Consider the following 18,378-nt stretch of genomic DNA (forward strand, 5'->3'; position numbering starts at 1 on the left):
AATAATTAAGATAGCAAATGCTCCAAAGAAAAATCCCACAAAATGCATAAATTTCATTGGTATTGTGATTTATCAGTAAAATAACGAGATAGCAACCAGTATTCTCTTAGTAACTACTCTCTGTCAGTCACCACTTGACCAGTATACAATGGAACTGCATTTCAGTCTGGTAGATTGTGGACAGACTCTTTGGAGTTTGCAGGTATTAAGCATGGCCGCTTGCTTTAGTTGTAACTCTTGAAAACTGTGGTAACCAACGCAAGCAAAATTTAAATTACTTGAACTACTTCACACAACATATCTTCCAGAATCCCATTTAGAAACTCATCCAGCTTCTTTTTTTTGATCAAGTTATATTCTCACTGCTCCTATTCACTATAATTCTATAGTTCATCTTTGGGGACATCCTCTTTAGCTCTCAAAAGAGATTTGATGACTGTTGCCAGGTCCTTTGAGCTGGATTTTGTTGAAAGCTTGACCTGCACAATGAAATAGGTTTCATGCATCAGATTCTATAATCTGCATATACAATTAAAAAATAATGAATATGGAAATGAAAATATCCTGAAATTATTACCGGATTTTCTTTATCCCCGACTGGATAAAATAGAAGTGTTGGATAGTCGTCCACCTACAACAATTAATAGTAACAAAGGAAGAGTTCTCAGTATTATAAGTTCATCATCAATTATTATAAGACTCCTTAGCTGAAAGGGAAAAAAAAAGAGTTTCTTCATCCCAAATGTTGAGGAACAGTTTTCTAAAAGATTGATTGCTAACTTGTACTGTTAAGCAACCAACCAATATGATAGATTTGAATGCCAGGTGGCACAAAATCCACCTGGTAAATTTCACACATCAAATACGGTTATCTTTCAATGGCATTAAAATGTTTACTTTAATTTGCAACAAAATTGTGTTGAAGCAAATCTCATACCTGCAGTTTTGGATGTTCGTTTGCAGAAGCATCTATCCTTGCAAAAACTAAATTGTCTACACCTTTAAAATGCTTAGCCAACTTCTCGATCTGCTTAGTTGTAGTCTCACAGCTGATGCACCATGGTGTATACACCTGTCGTTGACGTTTCAAGAAAGAAAGTTGAAATAGATACTAGTTGCAGCATCCACTTAATTCTTATGGTCTATAAGGTATTTTAGACAAGAGCAGCAGGCATATGGTTTCAGAAGATGCAGTTCACTTGAAATAGACTGTAATGTAATGAAAACGACTAACATCTTTAGCATTTTCTAGACATGGTAGTTTCAGGGAAATCGGTTATATTGCATGCTTCCCATCTCTGGTTAATAACCACACTTATTTCTAACTTTAAAATGCATCCCTCCTAAATCAGGAATGATAATTTTTTTTCCATCCAAACTTGCAGAGCTTAAACCTGTGGTGCATGGTTACATGAAATTGTGCTTACCTCTAGAAGTACATTCTTGGGACTGCTCAAAACCAAGTCGTCAAGAGTCTTCCCTACAACAACCTGGAGAATTTTCTCTTTCTGCAATTTCCCGTAATCACAGGATAGTTTAAAAATTGAAATCAATGAACCAGCATTACATAACAATTCCAAGTTTCATCACTCTCAAGAACATGAAAATAATATGTTTTGATGAAGGAAATTGAAAGTAAATCAAGTTTTCACAGGATGAAAGGAGTCCAATGTACTTTTAATGGAAATTAAACAAGTTTGCTCTGATGATATTGTTCTCTTTCCTCCAATAATTGTCTAAAAATTAGAATATTATTGAAGCATAATAATACCACAATTATTTATCTTAATTTCCATCAAGGCACAGCTATACTACATCAGCCACGTGTGACTTTCTGCACACTGCCATCCATCAAAAATTTAAAGCAGGGTCACAAATTATCATGACATGGATTGTTCAAGAAATTTTCCTCCAGAATAGAATGGAGCTTCTCCAGCTAACCAACTGCTGCAAAGCAACATCAAAAGCCTACCTATTCCCTAACATGCAAGCATTATTCCCATGTCTTCTTCAAAAAGGAGGAAAAAAAAAAAAAACAATCCCCCAAGCTTCAATCACACGTGCATTACCATAATCAATTTACAGAAAGTTAATAACACTCACATTATCAGGTATTGGTTGTGATTTGAAGTAAGGTGACAGACTACCATGCAGAAGCCTCAAGCAGAATTCCTACAAAAGCCAAATTATATCATATTAGCTAAGTTGGATATTCTCAAAGGGGAAAGAATAGTGAAGGAAAAAATTACTTCTATGTTGCTTGGCGTTGGATTGGACTCTAACAAATACTTTGAGCTCATTCTGTTGTCAAAAGCAGTCACCTATCAAGCCAGTACATGTAAATTTCATTAAGCTATAGCTTCAGCAAAAAAAATAAGTGAAACTACTGCTGGAACTTGAAGAAAACAATTACTTGCTAGCTAGGAAACTAACCACAGTATTTTCTGAATCTTCAATCCCAAATAATGTTAAGAAGGGCTTTGCTTGGTTTTCATCTGCAATGTCTATGTATATGAACATTATCTGCACCAGAAGGACAGAATCAGGAAATTAAGCTAAGAAAAGGCAGCAGCCTCAATTAAATTACCCAAACAAGGTACCTTTGATATGAACTTTCTGGCAACCTCTTGAAGAGGCTGGATGAGATTTTTGAAATCATTAGCATCTGCAAAGACAATAACCTGCAGAAAAAGTAAGTCATCTCAAAATTTACTCCACCAGACCACTTTGGCATGATTAGCATTGTTTTTAAAGTAGCCGTTGATATAGAGAACAGATGACAGATGTTCTATTATTGCTATTTACATGATTACTGATGTGACCAAGGGATAAACTTCTCACTTAACAAACGCTCGAGGAAGAGTCAAAATCAAAGTTTCCAACAGGGCACCAGATCTACTTATACAGTTTCATTACAAATTGTTTAAAAAAAAATTGAAAGTTTTGGCAGAGTGCTGCTATGAGGCCTGGGTTTGATTTGGCTGTGCATGTTTAGCTTTATATGTGAGTTCTCTCATTCTAAAAAATCTAAGAGGTAAATGATAGAAGACAGTGCAATACACACTATATTACACTGTTGCACACTGGATAAAATTCCGTATCCATATGTGGAAAAATGAAGGAAAATTAAATTATTTAGAAGCACTGATATGCCTTGAAAAATAAATGAACAAAGCACAATAGATCCATGACGACTTAAAAAAGGTTATCATTTAGTACAATGGAATCAAAAAATTAATTTCTGCCATAGCAATGACTCATCCTTCTTTTTCTGTAGTCACAATGCATGTAAGTTACAAGTATCAACCTGTAGTTTGACAGGACTGGAGTAAACTCTGGCAGAGTTCAGTTCAGTAAGAATGGTAACAAGGGGAAACTTGTTATATTCCAGAAACTGTAATATTGTGTCCTTTTCAAAGATCCCTCCTACAAAACAGGCAAGTTTCCATTCATGAACTCAGTAAATTGAGGCTGATTGGAATTAATTCATTAAAAATGAAAAACAAGAATGAAAGTATTTCAAAATAACTCTCAGAAAGGCAGTCTCTGTAAAGATGAAACGAAGTACAAGTTGGTTGAACATCAGCAACTCACCATAAGCTGTATATTTTTCAGGCTCACTTTTAACAATTCCAATGAAATTGTCTCTAGCATTGATATTTGGGAAGAGAATTTTAGCAACAGCAGAGCTGCTCACTTCAACAAACTGGATTTCGTTGTCAATGGTTGCTGCTTTTATAAATTCTTCGTAATCATGTCCCTAAGAAAAATTTCATGTTTATCAAGAGAAGTCCCAAAAATGTGAAGACATGTAGAACTTGATCTGGTAAATAGAAAATTTAATGCATTGAAACATCGAGGGGTTAGTGTAAACTATGAAATACAAAAGAACATAAAAGCTTAAGATGCTTACAGCTACATATAGTTGCTAAAGACTTGTAAAATCCCATGAATATCAAAGAGGAGAAAAATTGTAGTGATGAGATGATGCTCAACCAATGAAAATCTTTTTACCTTTCAAACTCTGAATTTTTAAAATATAGTTGACTGTGCTGCATGTTAGATCAAACTTTTATGAGCAAGTGTTCCAAGCAAAACAAAACTACATAAAACTAAACCTCACCATCCCTCACCATCAACTTATTAAAAACAATTGAAGAAAATAGTTTGCAGAATGATTCTTGTTAGTAAAACTGAGTTGAAGTCATGGACCATCATTTACTTCAGTTAACTGCAGCATACTAATTCTGCCAGGCACTATTGTATGCAGGAGGGGTTTGTTAGATAGCTAGAAGAAATCCAACGCAAAAAAATTCAGGTGTTATAAGCTCTCAAGCCTAAGAGACGAGATGAACACAAAGTTCAAAATCTAACATCGAACACCAACCAGTCAGGCAAAAAGATGCAACGTATGTAAGACCCAATTAACAGAGCAGTCAATGGTGATAAAGCATTCATTTAACAGCCCTTTCTCAAAGCACAACACTCCCCCTTTGGTTAAATGTTATGAAGTGACAACAACTCCGCCATTGAGGCAAGGACCGAGTGCAAACACTGTAAATTCCAAATATGCGTTTCTGTATTTCATTGACTACTCGCTAGCAAGTTTATAATTCAGTTCAAAATTTATCAAAGAAAACATGAGGCAGTTTAAACATACATACCTCAAATTTATCAAAAAGACCAAGAACAAACAAGTCATGCTTCTTCTGAAAATCCTCAGCCTCCACACTTGAACTTATCCTAATAACAGGCACACCTGTCTTTTTCCTAGCCCAGATCACTATATCTTCCCTGATCTCAAATTAATCACACGAAAACAATCGATCAAAATCAAGCACAACTAAAAAAAATTGTTTAACAAGGCAAGAGAATAATTTAAGAAAAACTTATGTTAATCACTCGTAATTTGACATTAGGAAACAAAATCATTAAAACCATAAAAAGAGACATACCCGGAAAATCCACCAGTGTAGACCTGAGAGGTCCCGTTGACAAAAAGAAGCAGAGTAGGGAAGCCTTTGATCCCAAGAGTTGAAGCAACTTTTGGGTACCTTTCAGCATCAAGTTTAGCCATCAAGACAGGACTCCCCAACTCCTTGAGCTTATTAGCAGCCTCAGCAAATTGAGGCATAAGCTCAGCACTTCTTACACACCAAGGTGCATACCCAAGAATCAACACAAACTCATTCTGATCAATAATCCTTCTCGCATTATCACTGTTCAGCTCAAGAACTATCCTCTGTGCTTTGGACAATACCTCAGCCTCCTTCTGTTGGTCACCTTGCTGCTGCTCTTCTCCTCCTCCTCCTCCTTCTTGCTCATCAATTGCTATCAATTCTTGTAAATCACTATCAGCACCGTCATTATAAGTTTCAACTGTTGGGTCTTCATTGGCAGTGACAAGGATGGTAGAAGTGAGTAAAAAGAGGATGGTGACGGTGAAAAGCATGGATCTTGAGGTGGGTTTTGAGGGAAACATGCTGGTTTTGTTGAAAGGAGACGTTTTTCTGTGTTGTTTGAGATTTGTGTAGAGGGGTTTGAGGGTTTTCTGAATCTTGGTTAAAAGGGTCTGATCTGGAGATCTTCCTTAATTGGTGGAGGTTATTAAGGGAGTCATACGTAAAAGGGCAAAATTGAGAGATAGGAATGAACGTGAAGGGAGTTTTAGACTTTTAGTATTAAAGTCATGTCTACGTGATATTAAAAAAAAAAAATCATGTGTCCTTATCTTATTACTAGAAAATCTTCTTGTGAAACCTTAGTTCTTGAATTTATATTTTAAAAATTATCTTCAAATACTATAAATTATATCATTAAAAACTTATATAATTATTAACTTTAAAATTAATAAAATTATACATAAATTAACTTAACCAACTATATTAATCTAAAAAAAACCCTTGCCTGATCAATATGAATAGTTTTTGGTTATTTAGGAACAATTTTTTCTTTTTCTTTTTCTTTTTCTTGTTCTTGTTCTTCTTTCAATGAACATGGAGAATTTTTTGTTATTTAAAAATTGGTTGAAAATAATTTTTATTTTAAAATATATTAAAAAAATTATTTTAAAAATTATTTTTAATATTAATGATTCAAAAATATAAAAATTATATTAATTTAAAATAAAAAAAATAAAAATTCTCAAAAACATAGCAAAAACAAATACAGTATAAACGAGATGCTCTCCTTTACATTCTTTTTATAATCTATAAAAAAATTCCCTTCTCTATTCATCAACTCCAAGTCTACAATTTGATTTTTAATATGTTTGGGTTAGTTTTTTTCATGATTGATGCGTATTCTTCTGGCTGGGTTATAGACAGAACAGACGATTTACTTTGAAATGAGGCATCCATGAAGATTATCTTCCTCAAGGAGGACGGACAGATGCATAACCTCGTGATCTCTGTCGATTGATTGTATTAGTACCAGCTGCAGCTCCTTCGTTCTGGCATTTCCTTTGATGAATAAGATCCATTTTCTGATTACAAAACGGTACCGGCAACTTATGAACTTGGTAAGCAAAAGTAATTTGAACACATCCATGGCAGCACACCCCAATTCCTTGCTGTCAACTTTCCACATCTCTCAGTCTGGACAACCCAAAACAAGAAAGAGATTAACATTTATGACAGTGACATTACATACCTTCTGATTCATTCCTCATGGGAAAGGAACACTTCAGGACAGGGAGAGCTTATTTGCAGTGCTTCATAGCATTAGCATTGACTGAATGCTGCTAAATCAGAGATTGGGATCTGGGGAGAAAGAAGAGCCCTTGAACACTTACTGCCTGATGATTGATTATGCATCATGTATTTTCGTTCAACAACAACATTAATCTCACTTCGAAACAATATACATGCAATCTTTCTTACATTTATCACTTTCGGCTGTTTCATACATTATAGTATGCACAAATTCATACAATTGCACATTTATTACCACATATCTTAAACAAGGGAACAAGCCGAGAATGAAAGAGGGGAAATTTCACTTGAATCGATTTCTCTCTTCAATAAAATGGAATTCATGCAAGCACAGCAACTCAAGATGCTGTATTCACAGAGGGATACCACAGAGCCACCAGGCCATAGTTCGCAGCATGGCAGAAGGACCTCAATCATAGGTGCATGTATTTTTCTTGAACTTGATAGGTTTGGAGCTGCTAGAATCAATGACCAAGGGACAGGAGATTCGTCTTCGATGCTTTGTCCTGACCAGCTTTCCTACCACATTGCCTCGTGATTTAATATCAAATTTCAGTGTCAATGGAACTACAATACCAGTTTGTGAAACTGTTAGACTTGATCCAGCTCCATACAAAGGAACCTTATTTCCTTCCACAATCACCGATACAGTCCTGCGACTCTTTCTTGGCTGATAGTATTTCTTCAACTGCGGCATTAAAGGGCAATCAGTAACACTCATTATTGATTTTGATACCAATTAGAGACCAAGCCCTCTAATTGGAGGAATGCAAAGAGACATCATGCAATTACTTCAAACTTGCAACACAAGCACAAGTTCTTGACATAATTTGAAAACATTTTAAGTTCTATTGGCTTTAAGGGTCTATCCCGAATCCATCGAATCCTCGCTGATTTGGATTAAATATCATTACATGGTAATGCAAAGGATTGTACCTGACCAGTTGCGATGGGGACCTCTGAGTATACAAGATTGATTGGTGTGGAGCTGACATGAATGCCAAATAGCGTAGCAGGGTTGTAAACACTCATCCTCAATGAACCATTCACTGTAAGCAGCTTTGTAGGAACACCAGAGGAGTCAGTACCTTCCCCAACATAAAAATTATATACGGCCAAGCTCTGCAAGAATCAGATTTTCCATTAGAAATGAACTTTACCTCAAGAACCACATTGATTAGCTGGTGAGTGACACACACTAAACGGCTTAATTCATCCTGTAAGGGAGATATGTTTGGGACCATCCAAGGCTAATTCATAGAAATATTATCGAGGCTTCAAATACAATGACTCCCTCTGACTAGCTGAACCACAGTAATCACAAACTCTGTGAATCTTCCAGAGAAGACAGGAATATGATACAAAGAAATGGCTTTTAAAGATTGATGATGAATCTCAGCAAGTACAAGCCCCAGATAAAGATTTTAAATCCAATTAGGGTGGCACAATAACTCTGTGTTGGTCCTTTTGATCACAGAATTCAGCTGGTTGATTCAATTATTCAGCTGCATGTACAGGGAGTTTCAAGTCCTAGTTATTCAGAAAGATGGCCTTCCACAACATTTTTCATTGTCTGGACATAGTAACAACGAAAAAAAAATGGAAAATGACCTGAACTAGAGCAGGGATAAATATCCTCACTAAGCAATCATGCAAAATATCCTCTATAAGCAAAAATATTTGACAGAGGCTTCTTTACGGCAGATCAATTTTGTCTAAATGAAGACAATCCTTGACATGGAAGATGGTGGATCCAAGGAACATGCATGGGTGTGGGCCTTTTGTCAAAAAACAATCAGCTTTAACTACATGCATTGTACTATTGACCATCCCCAGAGAATTAACCATTGGCTGCTAGTTTCTAAGTTCCTATACATCTCCACAGATTCTAGAAGTAGTTATGGATGAAAATACGACCAAGTGGAAAGCTACATGTATAAGGTCCCTATCATACACTTTCTGATTAAATACTAGACATCAGATTCTTCCTTTTCTTCTTCGTCTTCGTCTTCGTCTTCTTCTTCTTCTTCTTTATAACCTATTATTATAACAATGCTTGAAATTGTACAGCAGTCACCATACATGAACTCGATCAGACAATTGAACTAGATCCATAAACAAATCAATGGTGCTTACAAACTCTAGACGGTCAAATTGTATAATAAGAAATGAAAATGTTAAGCAAACAGTTAAAGTGAAGTCAAATTTTCTTTGTAGCATCTGTACCAAATTCCAACTATTTATTGTATTTATACTTTATCTGTTCCCGAGATCTTTAAACAGCCCAATTATTTCAAAATGAATAACTTATTGGAACATTGATTCAACCTGATGAAATAAATGCTTGCATAACAGTTGCAGAAAAGGTACAGTAGCATTAATTTACAGTAATGTCCATTCTAATCCACTCTCGAAGTTCAAATCTCGGCGACAAAATGTTTGTTCTAATGACTGTATTAAGCAGGTCAAATAATCAGAGAAAATGAAACTTAAAACTGGCATACCTTGACTGTAATCTCTGCTTTGTAAGGCCTGCTGGCACCCCATATAATCAAGCAAAAAACTGTAAACAAAAACACAAAACTTAACAGAGCAATCAAGGCCTGAAACCTTCTGGTAAACGCTTTATCCTCATCATCATAGCTCCCTTCTTCCATGATAACATTACACTCAGGCCATCCCTTATCATTCCACCCCTTACTATCATTTCTTTTCCTACTACCACTTTTTCTCCCTGAAGAGGACCTAAAGATCCCTGAAAACCTACTAGCCGACGAGTTCCTTGAGTGGCGACCATAAGAAGGGTGTGAAGGTGACTCCATTGGACTTGGTTGCATAGAAGACGACTTGTCCCCATCATGTGAGTCCCTTGAAGGGCTTTGTACGAAATATACAGGACGTTTTGGAGACCTTGAAGGTGAAGATGGAGCTAAACTAGTAATATCAGATTCAGATTTTGCGGAAAGCATTGTAAAACAACAGCGTCTTTCCTAGTTTTAGACACTATAAACAATGAAAGTAATGAGACGAGAGTTGAGCTTATATGTTTCCACTCAGAAACATTTCCAATTTTGAGACAAGGACTTCAACAACCAATCCAAAAACCATTACAACTGATTCAATACTACAGGAAACTGGAGATGTTTGTACCTTTTTTTAGTGAGAAACTAAGCAAAACAATAGCATATACTGATAGAAATGACCTGGTGGCTAGTGTAGAATCAAGAAATGGAAATTTGAGCAGGAACCCAGAACCTGGAATGATCACAGTAATCTAGACTCTTAATGGAAAACTCTTTTAAGACACAAAGTTCTTGAAACAAGCACCGGCGACACACACAAAAAAGATAGTAAGGGCACTAGAACTGTTTACGCTTTTTTATAGCTATAGTGACAGCACAGCCACAAGGTCACTTCTCTATGTTATCTGTCTAGCTGTTTTTCTCTCAGTGCATGAGATGAAACTTGTGTTGGAGGTAGATACTTTTTTTTTTTATCAACGACCCAATGAGTAGTAGCAGGCTTTGCATGTTAAATTAGGCTTGGATTGGAGGAGCCTATGACAGAGCCTCAGGTTCGGCAAAGTGTCGGCAGGCTAACATGTTATTCTAATGCAAGATTTGGTTGCCATGCCTTTATCTTCCTTCTTTCTTTTATTGTGGTCTTGACTACGCACCTAATTTGATTCGTTTCTTGTTTGTGTCTTGTTCCAGCTCAAGCCTTGGTGGATGATTATAGACAACAACGAAAACATTATTGTAGATTTTAAATATTTTTTATGGTTACTGGCCTGAGTATGTTTTTTCAAATATTCTTAATTTACTCTGATTTATATATTTTGGTTTTGTTTTTTCTTTTTTCTTTTAATATATATATTATATATGGTTTGGTATGACACTTTCCACATTGTATTATTATAGGATAAAATATTGCATGCTACAAATAAGTGAGGTGTTCTTTGTTAAGCTGAATAATATTGATTGGTATTAACTGGGTCGGAATGAATTGGATAAATAATTGTCTTATCATGTGTTTGGTGTGTTTTAGATTGAACTAGACAACTTACTTTATTTTATATTTGCTAGATATTAGATGGGACTCAGCCAACTCAAGATCTAAATTGTTTTGAAAAATAAAAAAAGAATTGATCTAACCTGACCTGGTTAAAAACTCGAGTCAAACTACAACTCGATCGACCTAAGATAAAACATGGTTCAAAAATCAATTGAATTTTTTTATTTTTTATTTTTATCAAAACGAGGTTACTTTGATTTTTTCTCAATTTAGATCAACTCAGGTTAACCCTTCCAAGTGGTGACTTAAGCCTTATCTCAGATCAACCCTCAAATCAGGTTTAAAAATAAGTTTAGCCTTGACTTGTAACCCCAAAGCAACCCTTAAGTCTAATTTTAAAACTAAAATAATAATTATTGTTATTTTTATATTGACCCAACTTAATGATTAACCTAATTAATGATTGGTATTGAGTCTACCCTTGAGCCAAGTTATATGGTATAAAATATCAGACTAGTACCTCTACAGTTTTTATGAAGTACTTTGGCATTGATGAAAATATAAATACAGTGCTTCACAAATTAATTAACTAGCTAGAACAAACACTAAGTAAATATAATAATTTTGTTTTGGTATTTTTTTACTTTTTATTTGTTTAGAGTTTATCATCGATCTAATATTAATATTAAATAATAAAATTTAATAAAAACCTTGGAACACTTAATTCAAGGCATGCTTGATTATGTGGAATGCCATGTCATGTATTATATACCTTCTAGAAGATTAGTCACATAGTAGTGTTATTTCATTGCCCATCTCTTTTATAAATAGGGTGCCTTTCCCTTGTATTAATTTATTCAGTTATTTTATAGTTCTCTATTCAAACTCTCTATAAATTACCTACAGCCCTATATCATCTTTGTTAAAAGCAGTGATTTAAAAAAATATAAAATGTGATTGGTAATAATGACTTAAAAAATAAAAAATTAAACTCGAATATGAATACAAATTTTAAGCAATAATCTTCTAATCATAAACATAACCTTAAATCTAAAAAATAAATTCTAAACCCCAACACTAATCCATCGCTAACATTAATTAATTAATAATCCTAAAAACAAACACTAATTAATGACCTCCTAATAAATACAAGCAATTAGTTTCTTTTAAACTTGTTTGCTTGCGTGTTTAAATTTCTTGACAAGAAAGCAAGTTCACCCTTCAAACTCAAGCATGAAGATTAGCATTTTAAGACCTGTCATAAACAGTGAGAACAAGTTGGAGAGAACAAAATAGTGAGGTTAGAGATGATTGGTACCCAATAACTCTGTAAATGATTATAGAACATTTGAGATGCTTAAACAAATCTCAAAGATGTTTAGTGCATGGTTTAAGATGTTTAGTGCATGGTCAACCCGACCCATACTAGCATTGAATTGACCCTTGAATCGAGTTTTAAAATTATAATAATTACCACTTTTATCGTTACGTTGACCCAAGTCAATGATCCTAACTCTTTTTAAGCTTGGTTTGACCACGGTTAAACTGAACACAATTAAGTCCATAATGGGCTCGGTTTGGCTACTTTAGGCTCAATTCAATTGAATATTTTGGTCCTTTCCTTCTCTTTCTTCCCTCTCTTTATCCTTTTTCTATCTAGTTTATTATTCATGTCAACAACCTATAAGTTAAGGAGGATGTCATGCACTACACACTCATATACGCTTCACCGATGTCATTTAGTTGTGATAAGGCCATAAAAATCACTAGGAATATTCTTATTTCCTAGAGATCCCTACACATCATTCACAGTATGTTTTATGACCTTCACTTTAAGATTACACTGACTTCTTTAATGGATCTCTTCCGGGGTGTTAGTTTATGACCTTCACTTTAAGACTACACTAACTTCTTTAATGGATCTCTTCCGGGGTGTTAGTTTCTTCCTAAACAAATACCTACACAAAGTCCCTCGAGGGTGTTGATGAGGGACCCTCCGAAGATCAAGTCAGTACCAGGTATTGTTTATGTAATTGAAGACATTAATAGAAGTATTAATGAGCTTTTATGAAGATAGAGAAGATGAGAAGGAAAAAGATGTAGAATTAAGAAAGAAGAAGCAGAGAATGTGTTTTTGTCTTAGAGTATAAGGTTTCGAACCCCTTGTTGTATATTCCTCTCCTTTTTTATATTACCTAGCTTGACCAGCTTCATACAACGTGGAGAGGTAGATATATAATTCTACTACTTGTATTATCACATCTAATTAATATGAGCATGGGCTACTTATTTGTATTTAATAGGATGTGGTGAGTATCATAATTGTTAACCCAAACCCATAATATGGGAGGCTTAATGTAGAGTGACTAGTTAGTTATGCACCCAATTTGAGGGATGTTGGGCTTAATCCCTGCCCGAAACCCAAGAGAAAACAGGGCGCGGATGCGTCCGAGCCCAACGTGGGGTTGGGCGTGAACACGTCTAAGTCCAACGTAGAGTGGACACGATCATGTACAGGCCCAACATAGGATTAGGTACAGATGTTCCCTTACTCAACTTAGAGTTGGGTGTGGACATGTCATGGCCCAAACTAGAGTTGGGAACCAAAAAACACATAACCCCATTTTGGGTTGTGACTTCATGCGATAACCTTTTAAATAGGGTTAGTTTATAAAAACCATGACCCATCAAATTGTAATGGCGTAATGCATTTATATGAAGAGCTACACTTATCTCATGTTTTGTAATTCATAATGAGTTATTCCTAATTATTTTTTTGAGGTAAGTTATATAAATAAAATAAAATAAAGAAGAGAATGATAAATATTCTCACTCAGAACTACATATCCATAATTACTTTCTTTATATTTTTCTAATAAAAAAAATCCTTCAAACACAACACTAACTTAACCATTAAAATGTTATTTTATAGATACCACTCACATCTCTAGCTCAATATTATCCACGAATTGAGCCCATATCCAAACGAAGTTTATACGAACTTCATCAATATCCCTACGATATAGCATCCAATCAAAGACAATGTGTTATGAACAATGTCCACGTGGATAAGAAGCTGGCTGAAGATTAGGAGTTGTGGCTGTTAAAAACACTGGAAGTTGAAGCTAGGATGGCCAATATTGCATTATGCTCCGGTTGGCAAATTTCATGTAGATTTCATTTTATTCAATTGTTATTTTTTATATTTTGTTAATGGTTTAGATAGTATAGTAGTGGTGCCAACTTTTTAGGATTTTGTTATTAAACAATTTGTTTAAATTGTAAGCAAAGACATGGAGTAATGAAGAGAAGAAATTTAAATTTTATTTGCATTGACATAGTTGGGTTCTTTCTTAAACAAGCCCTTCACATATTTTTAAAATAGTTCATTTAAAAAAAAAAAAAAAAAGAAGGATAAACACCATTTTTTACATGTGGATTTCACAATCAATCACCCTGTAAATCGATTGCAATCTTGGAATCATAACACAATGTAAATAAAATGATATTGAAATGATCCCAGAAACACTTTTGTACCCTTCTTAAGAATCACAAAGTCGAAGATTGCTGCTCACAAGCCTGCCACTGGCCCATTGACTCTTGGGGATACAAACGGCTAAATAGTGACTGGTTACTGATATTTTACCTTGTTTTGAGCTTTCATGAGAATTTTAGCAAAGTCACTACGCCTCACCGTATCTCAGTCACAGACATATCAGAAGACATTGATTGCCGACAGGAAAAAAAAAAAAAAAAAACACATTTCAAGATGTTTCACGACAGGTGTACTTCAGCTATCCTTTTATCTCTGAAGCATAGTTTTAAGACCCGGCCCGGTGGTCGACCCGGTCCAAGGCCCGGGTTCCGGGTTTTGACCGGGTCACCGGGTCGCCGGGTCGGCTGGGTCAAAAAAAAATTTTAATTTTTTTTAAAAAAAATCAAAACGACGTCGTTTTAGCAAAAAAAAAAAAACAAAAAAAAATAAAAGTCAACGGGTTTGGGGCTAGATGTTGACCGGGTCTTGCCGGGTCAACCGGGTCCCGGGTCGACCCACCGGGTCGACCGGGTCTGGCCGGGCCAATTCCCAAACGGGTTTTGGCCTTCACCCGGACCGGTCCCATGCCCGGGTCGGCCGGGTCCCGGGTCGACCCGCCGGGCCGGGCCGGGTTTTAAAACTATGCTCTGAAGCATCAATTATTATTATTATTATTATTATTATTATTATTAATTGTTACAAATCCCTGCAATTCTAGCTACTGAGTCTAAGGCACCTTTGCTAGGCACTGCTGATCAAAGACCAATAAAGTCACCATGGGCTATCCTTTGCTGGTGTTGTCCGTGACCGGATGGCCCTAAAGCAATCACTGCCAAATAGTGATGATAATAAAGAGTCGACGACGACGTTAGTGGGGACCCCTAAAGGTGCTGAGTGGTGACCTTTAGCTAGTCCAAGAAGAGACGATCGAAGATGAGAAATAAATAATAAAAAACATAAATGTATAATATAGTAGACGTGGATCGTGTTACATCGCGTATCTTTTTTTCTGTTTTTCTAATTAACGATTGGGGTTATAGTCTTAATGCTAGATGTCATGCACGCACGATGTCACTGACTTGCTGTATGATTATACGTTGTCATGGATTTATATATATAAAAAAAAATTATATAGAGAAAAATTATTTTAATTCACAATGATTTCAAGAAAAAAACTATAAAATTAAAATTTTAACCAATTTAATATTAACAAAATAAAATCAACAAAGAAAATTTTAAAAAAAATCATAAAAAAAAAAAACGAAAGGAAAAAAAAAAGGCAAATGAAAGACTAGGAAAAAAAAAAGGCATAACCATGCAGGGAAACATTGTAGCAATTTATAGTGTTTCATAAGAAAATTTATATTATAATTCTCAAACAGCTCAATATTAAAAATAATAACATCGATAAATATAATTTTAAAAAAATCATAACAAAAAACAAATCATGTAAGGGAACAATGAAGCAATCCATAGTGTTTAAAGAAAAAAACTATGAAACTAAATTCTCAATCAGTTTAATATGAAAAAATAAAATCGATAAAGACAATTTTAAAAAAAAAAAATCATAAAAAATATCATATGTAGAAACACTATAGCAATCCACAGTATTAAAAAAATAAAATCAATAAAAACAATTCTGAAAAAAAAAAACAATTTTGGAAAAAAAAAAAACATGTGGGGAAAGTTATAGCTAAATTCTAAACAAACTCAATATTAAAAAAAAATTGACAAAGATAATTTTGAAAAAAAAAAATATGGGAAAATACTATAGCAAAACAAAAACCATGTAGCAAAACATTGTAACAATCCACAATGTTTTAAAGAAAAAAATTACGAAGCAAAATTTTCAACTAGGTTAATATAAAAAAAATAAAATCGACAAAGATCATTTTGGAAAAAAAAAAGATAAAAATTCATAAAAAAAAAAACTATGTAGGAAAATATTGTAGTAATCCATAATGTTTTAAAGAAAAAAACTACAAAACTAAATTCACAACTAGTTCAATATTTAAAAAAATCAAAAAAGATAATTAAAAAAAGAAGAAGAAGAAGAAGACAATCTTGGGAAAAAAAGAAAAAAAAACATGTAAAACCCAAAAACAAAGGGGGAAAAACAAAAATAAATGGAAAAAAAAACATGTGGGGCAAGCTACAATACTTTTCTCATGTGTTTTAGAGTATTAGTTAATATTATAATAAATTGATTTTATTTTAATTAGGTAATAAAAAATAAAAAATAATAATAAACAGATCAAATTTAAAAAGAAAAAGAATACGATAATAATAGCATGAAAAAAATATTTGGAAGCACAAAATTGAATAAAATAGAAGAAGAAAAAAAAAACTTGGTCTGAGTTAATCTGAGATAGCATAATAAACATATAATTTAGGTAAGATAACCTGATAGAATAGAAACCAAAGAAAACCACTAAGTCACTTATTATTTAAAAAAAAAAAACTAATATCAAATTATAAAATAAAAAAATAACTAAAAAATATCAACACGTATCAACTCTTTAAACTCGTAACCCGGGTTATTAAAACAAAAACATTATATATGAAAAATTTACGAAACTCAATCCTGAGCAAATCAAATATTGAACGATAAAATTGAGAAAAAAAAATTATTATACATAAAGATAAAAAAACAAAAAAAATAAAATAACAATTAAAAAAATAAAAGTAAAAATAAATTAATTAATTAATTAAAACCTGTTAAGTTGTATTTTAACAGTTTTTTTGTAAAAAAAAGAAAAAACACCCTGTTATCCCTATCAATCACGTTAAATGTTTTTGTTACGAGGGGTAAAGTAAAATCGTAACTTGACTATTACAATCCACGGCGCTATTGATTCTTAGAGCTACAGAAATTTGTACTCTAGATTTCACCATTCTCCAGTATATTTTGTTATGCTATGCGTATGAGAAGGACAGCAAAAGAAAGTGCGAGACAAGTTGCTAAAGGTCTAAAATCCACTACCGCGCCTGCGTGCTGTGGATGGGACATTATTAAAATAGTCTGTTGAGCTTGATGAATTTATGATTTCTTGTTGAATTTATGCTTGAAAATCTGTGCTGTCCATCTTCATCACTTGAACTTTCTTCTGCCTTTTATAATTAAACCCAATATTGTGTATGAAGATAATTTAATAAAATAATTAATGGAATAATAATGACTTTAATTCAATGGTGTTTTCAATGTAGTGAGAAGAAATCTTTGCTTTTTTATGTCTTTAAAAAAGTATATTGATTTATCAGGAACTAAGTGACATATAATATTTTTAAATTTGATATAATTATTTAAATTATTTATACAAAGCAATCGCTTTTAATTTTTTTCATTAACATCGTCATCGATCATCTCCATCTCACCACCTTAACATAATCGTTATTGCAATTACGACACCGACCACCATCATCTAAACATCATCCATTAAACACTACCTAACTATATCCTCATAATCAATACTCCTATTACAAAAGCCTCCACAACTTAAATATCATCAAATCAACCATCAATTATCAAACATGATTCCATTAATCAATATAAAATAAGCAAATTGATCATACAAGATTCCATTAATTGATATTGGATAAGCAAATTAATAAAATCTTATTTTCCAATTTGATTTCATTAAACAATTTGGTTTTAATTAAAAAAATATAATCAAATTGGAATATAAGATATATTAATACATTGAATCAAACTAAATCAAATTAAAAGGAAAATTGGTCAATTTGGACATGTTTATTTATAGCTAAAATTGGGATTGAATCGAATCTTGAAAAAAAAATATAGTAGGCTTTAATCTCTTTTTTTTTTATATATATATAAACAGGCCATTATTTAGAAAACTAACCTAATTAAACACAAAAGCTAAAAGAGATTAGCCTTTTACGATGCATTAAGACACAATTTATTATGGATTGAAATAGTGAAATGACTATTTTGTTATTTTCAAACAAAATCATTAGACTAGTTATTAAGAGTAAATTATTTTTTCATAAAGTTAATTTGTCATTATCATATTGATCGGGGATAAATTAATCTTTAATATACCCATAAAAACAAGAGGTACATGTGCACGGCGGAGCATCAATTATCTCTGGTGG

The 18,378-nt window shown here is 33.5% G+C and overlaps 2 protein-coding genes across 2 annotated transcripts; both read right to left on the reverse strand.

The window, feature by feature from the left end:
• Positions 1 to 18: 18 nt before the first annotated feature.
• Positions 19 to 5,657, reverse strand: LOC118046216 (protein disulfide isomerase-like 1-6). The gene is made up of 12 exons (XM_035055026.2): positions 4,956 to 5,657; positions 4,665 to 4,794; positions 3,595 to 3,760; positions 3,308 to 3,426; positions 2,601 to 2,681; positions 2,434 to 2,523; positions 2,250 to 2,321; positions 2,104 to 2,172; positions 1,428 to 1,508; positions 938 to 1,072; positions 578 to 631; positions 19 to 479 (listed from the first exon to the last, which is right to left on the reverse strand). Exons 1-12 carry the CDS (start codon positions 5,480 to 5,482, stop codon positions 384 to 386), a joined length of 1,620 nt encoding a protein of 539 aa, XP_034910917.1. The 5' UTR covers positions 5,483 to 5,657; the 3' UTR covers positions 19 to 383.
• A 1,164-nt stretch (positions 5,658 to 6,821) lies between these two features.
• On the reverse strand, positions 6,822 to 10,182 carry LOC118046215 (uncharacterized). Its single transcript, XM_035055025.2, has 3 exons — positions 9,218 to 10,182; positions 7,650 to 7,835; positions 6,822 to 7,401 (listed from the first exon to the last, which is right to left on the reverse strand). The coding sequence occupies exons 1-3, from the start codon at positions 9,680 to 9,682 to the stop codon at positions 7,123 to 7,125; spliced, it is 930 nt and encodes a 309-aa protein (XP_034910916.1). The 5' UTR covers positions 9,683 to 10,182; the 3' UTR covers positions 6,822 to 7,122.
• Between the last annotated feature and the right edge of the window lie 8,196 nt (positions 10,183 to 18,378).

Source organism: Populus alba, chromosome 1, assembly GCF_005239225.2.
Source record: "Populus alba chromosome 1, ASM523922v2, whole genome shotgun sequence".
NCBI lineage: Eukaryota > Viridiplantae > Streptophyta > Magnoliopsida > Malpighiales > Salicaceae > Populus > Populus alba.

Bases quoted from the DNA above. Each gene is read 5' to 3' on its own strand.
- LOC118046215 (XM_035055025.2), bottom strand. From the start codon at position 9,682: ATGCTTTCCGCAAAATCTGAATCTGATATTACTAGTTTAGCTCCATCT. The intron at 7,836-9,217 runs GTATGCCAGTTT...TGATTCTTGCAG, and splicing joins AAGCAGAGATTACAGTCAAG to AGCTTGGCCGTATATAATTT. The intron at 7,402-7,649 runs GTACAATCCTTT...TTAATGCCGCAG, and splicing joins TCCCCATCGCAACTGGTCAG to TTGAAGAAATACTATCAGCC.
- LOC118046216 (XM_035055026.2), bottom strand. From the start codon at position 5,482: ATGTTTCCCTCAAAACCCACCTCAAGATCCATGCTTTTCACCGTCACC. The intron at 2,524-2,600 runs GTACCTTGTTTG...CTTCTGGTGCAG, and splicing joins CCAGAAAGTTCATATCAAAG to ATAATGTTCATATACATAGA. The intron at 2,322-2,433 runs GTTAGTTTCCTA...CTGGCTTGATAG, and splicing joins AAGATTCAGAAAATACTGTG to GTGACTGCTTTTGACAACAG.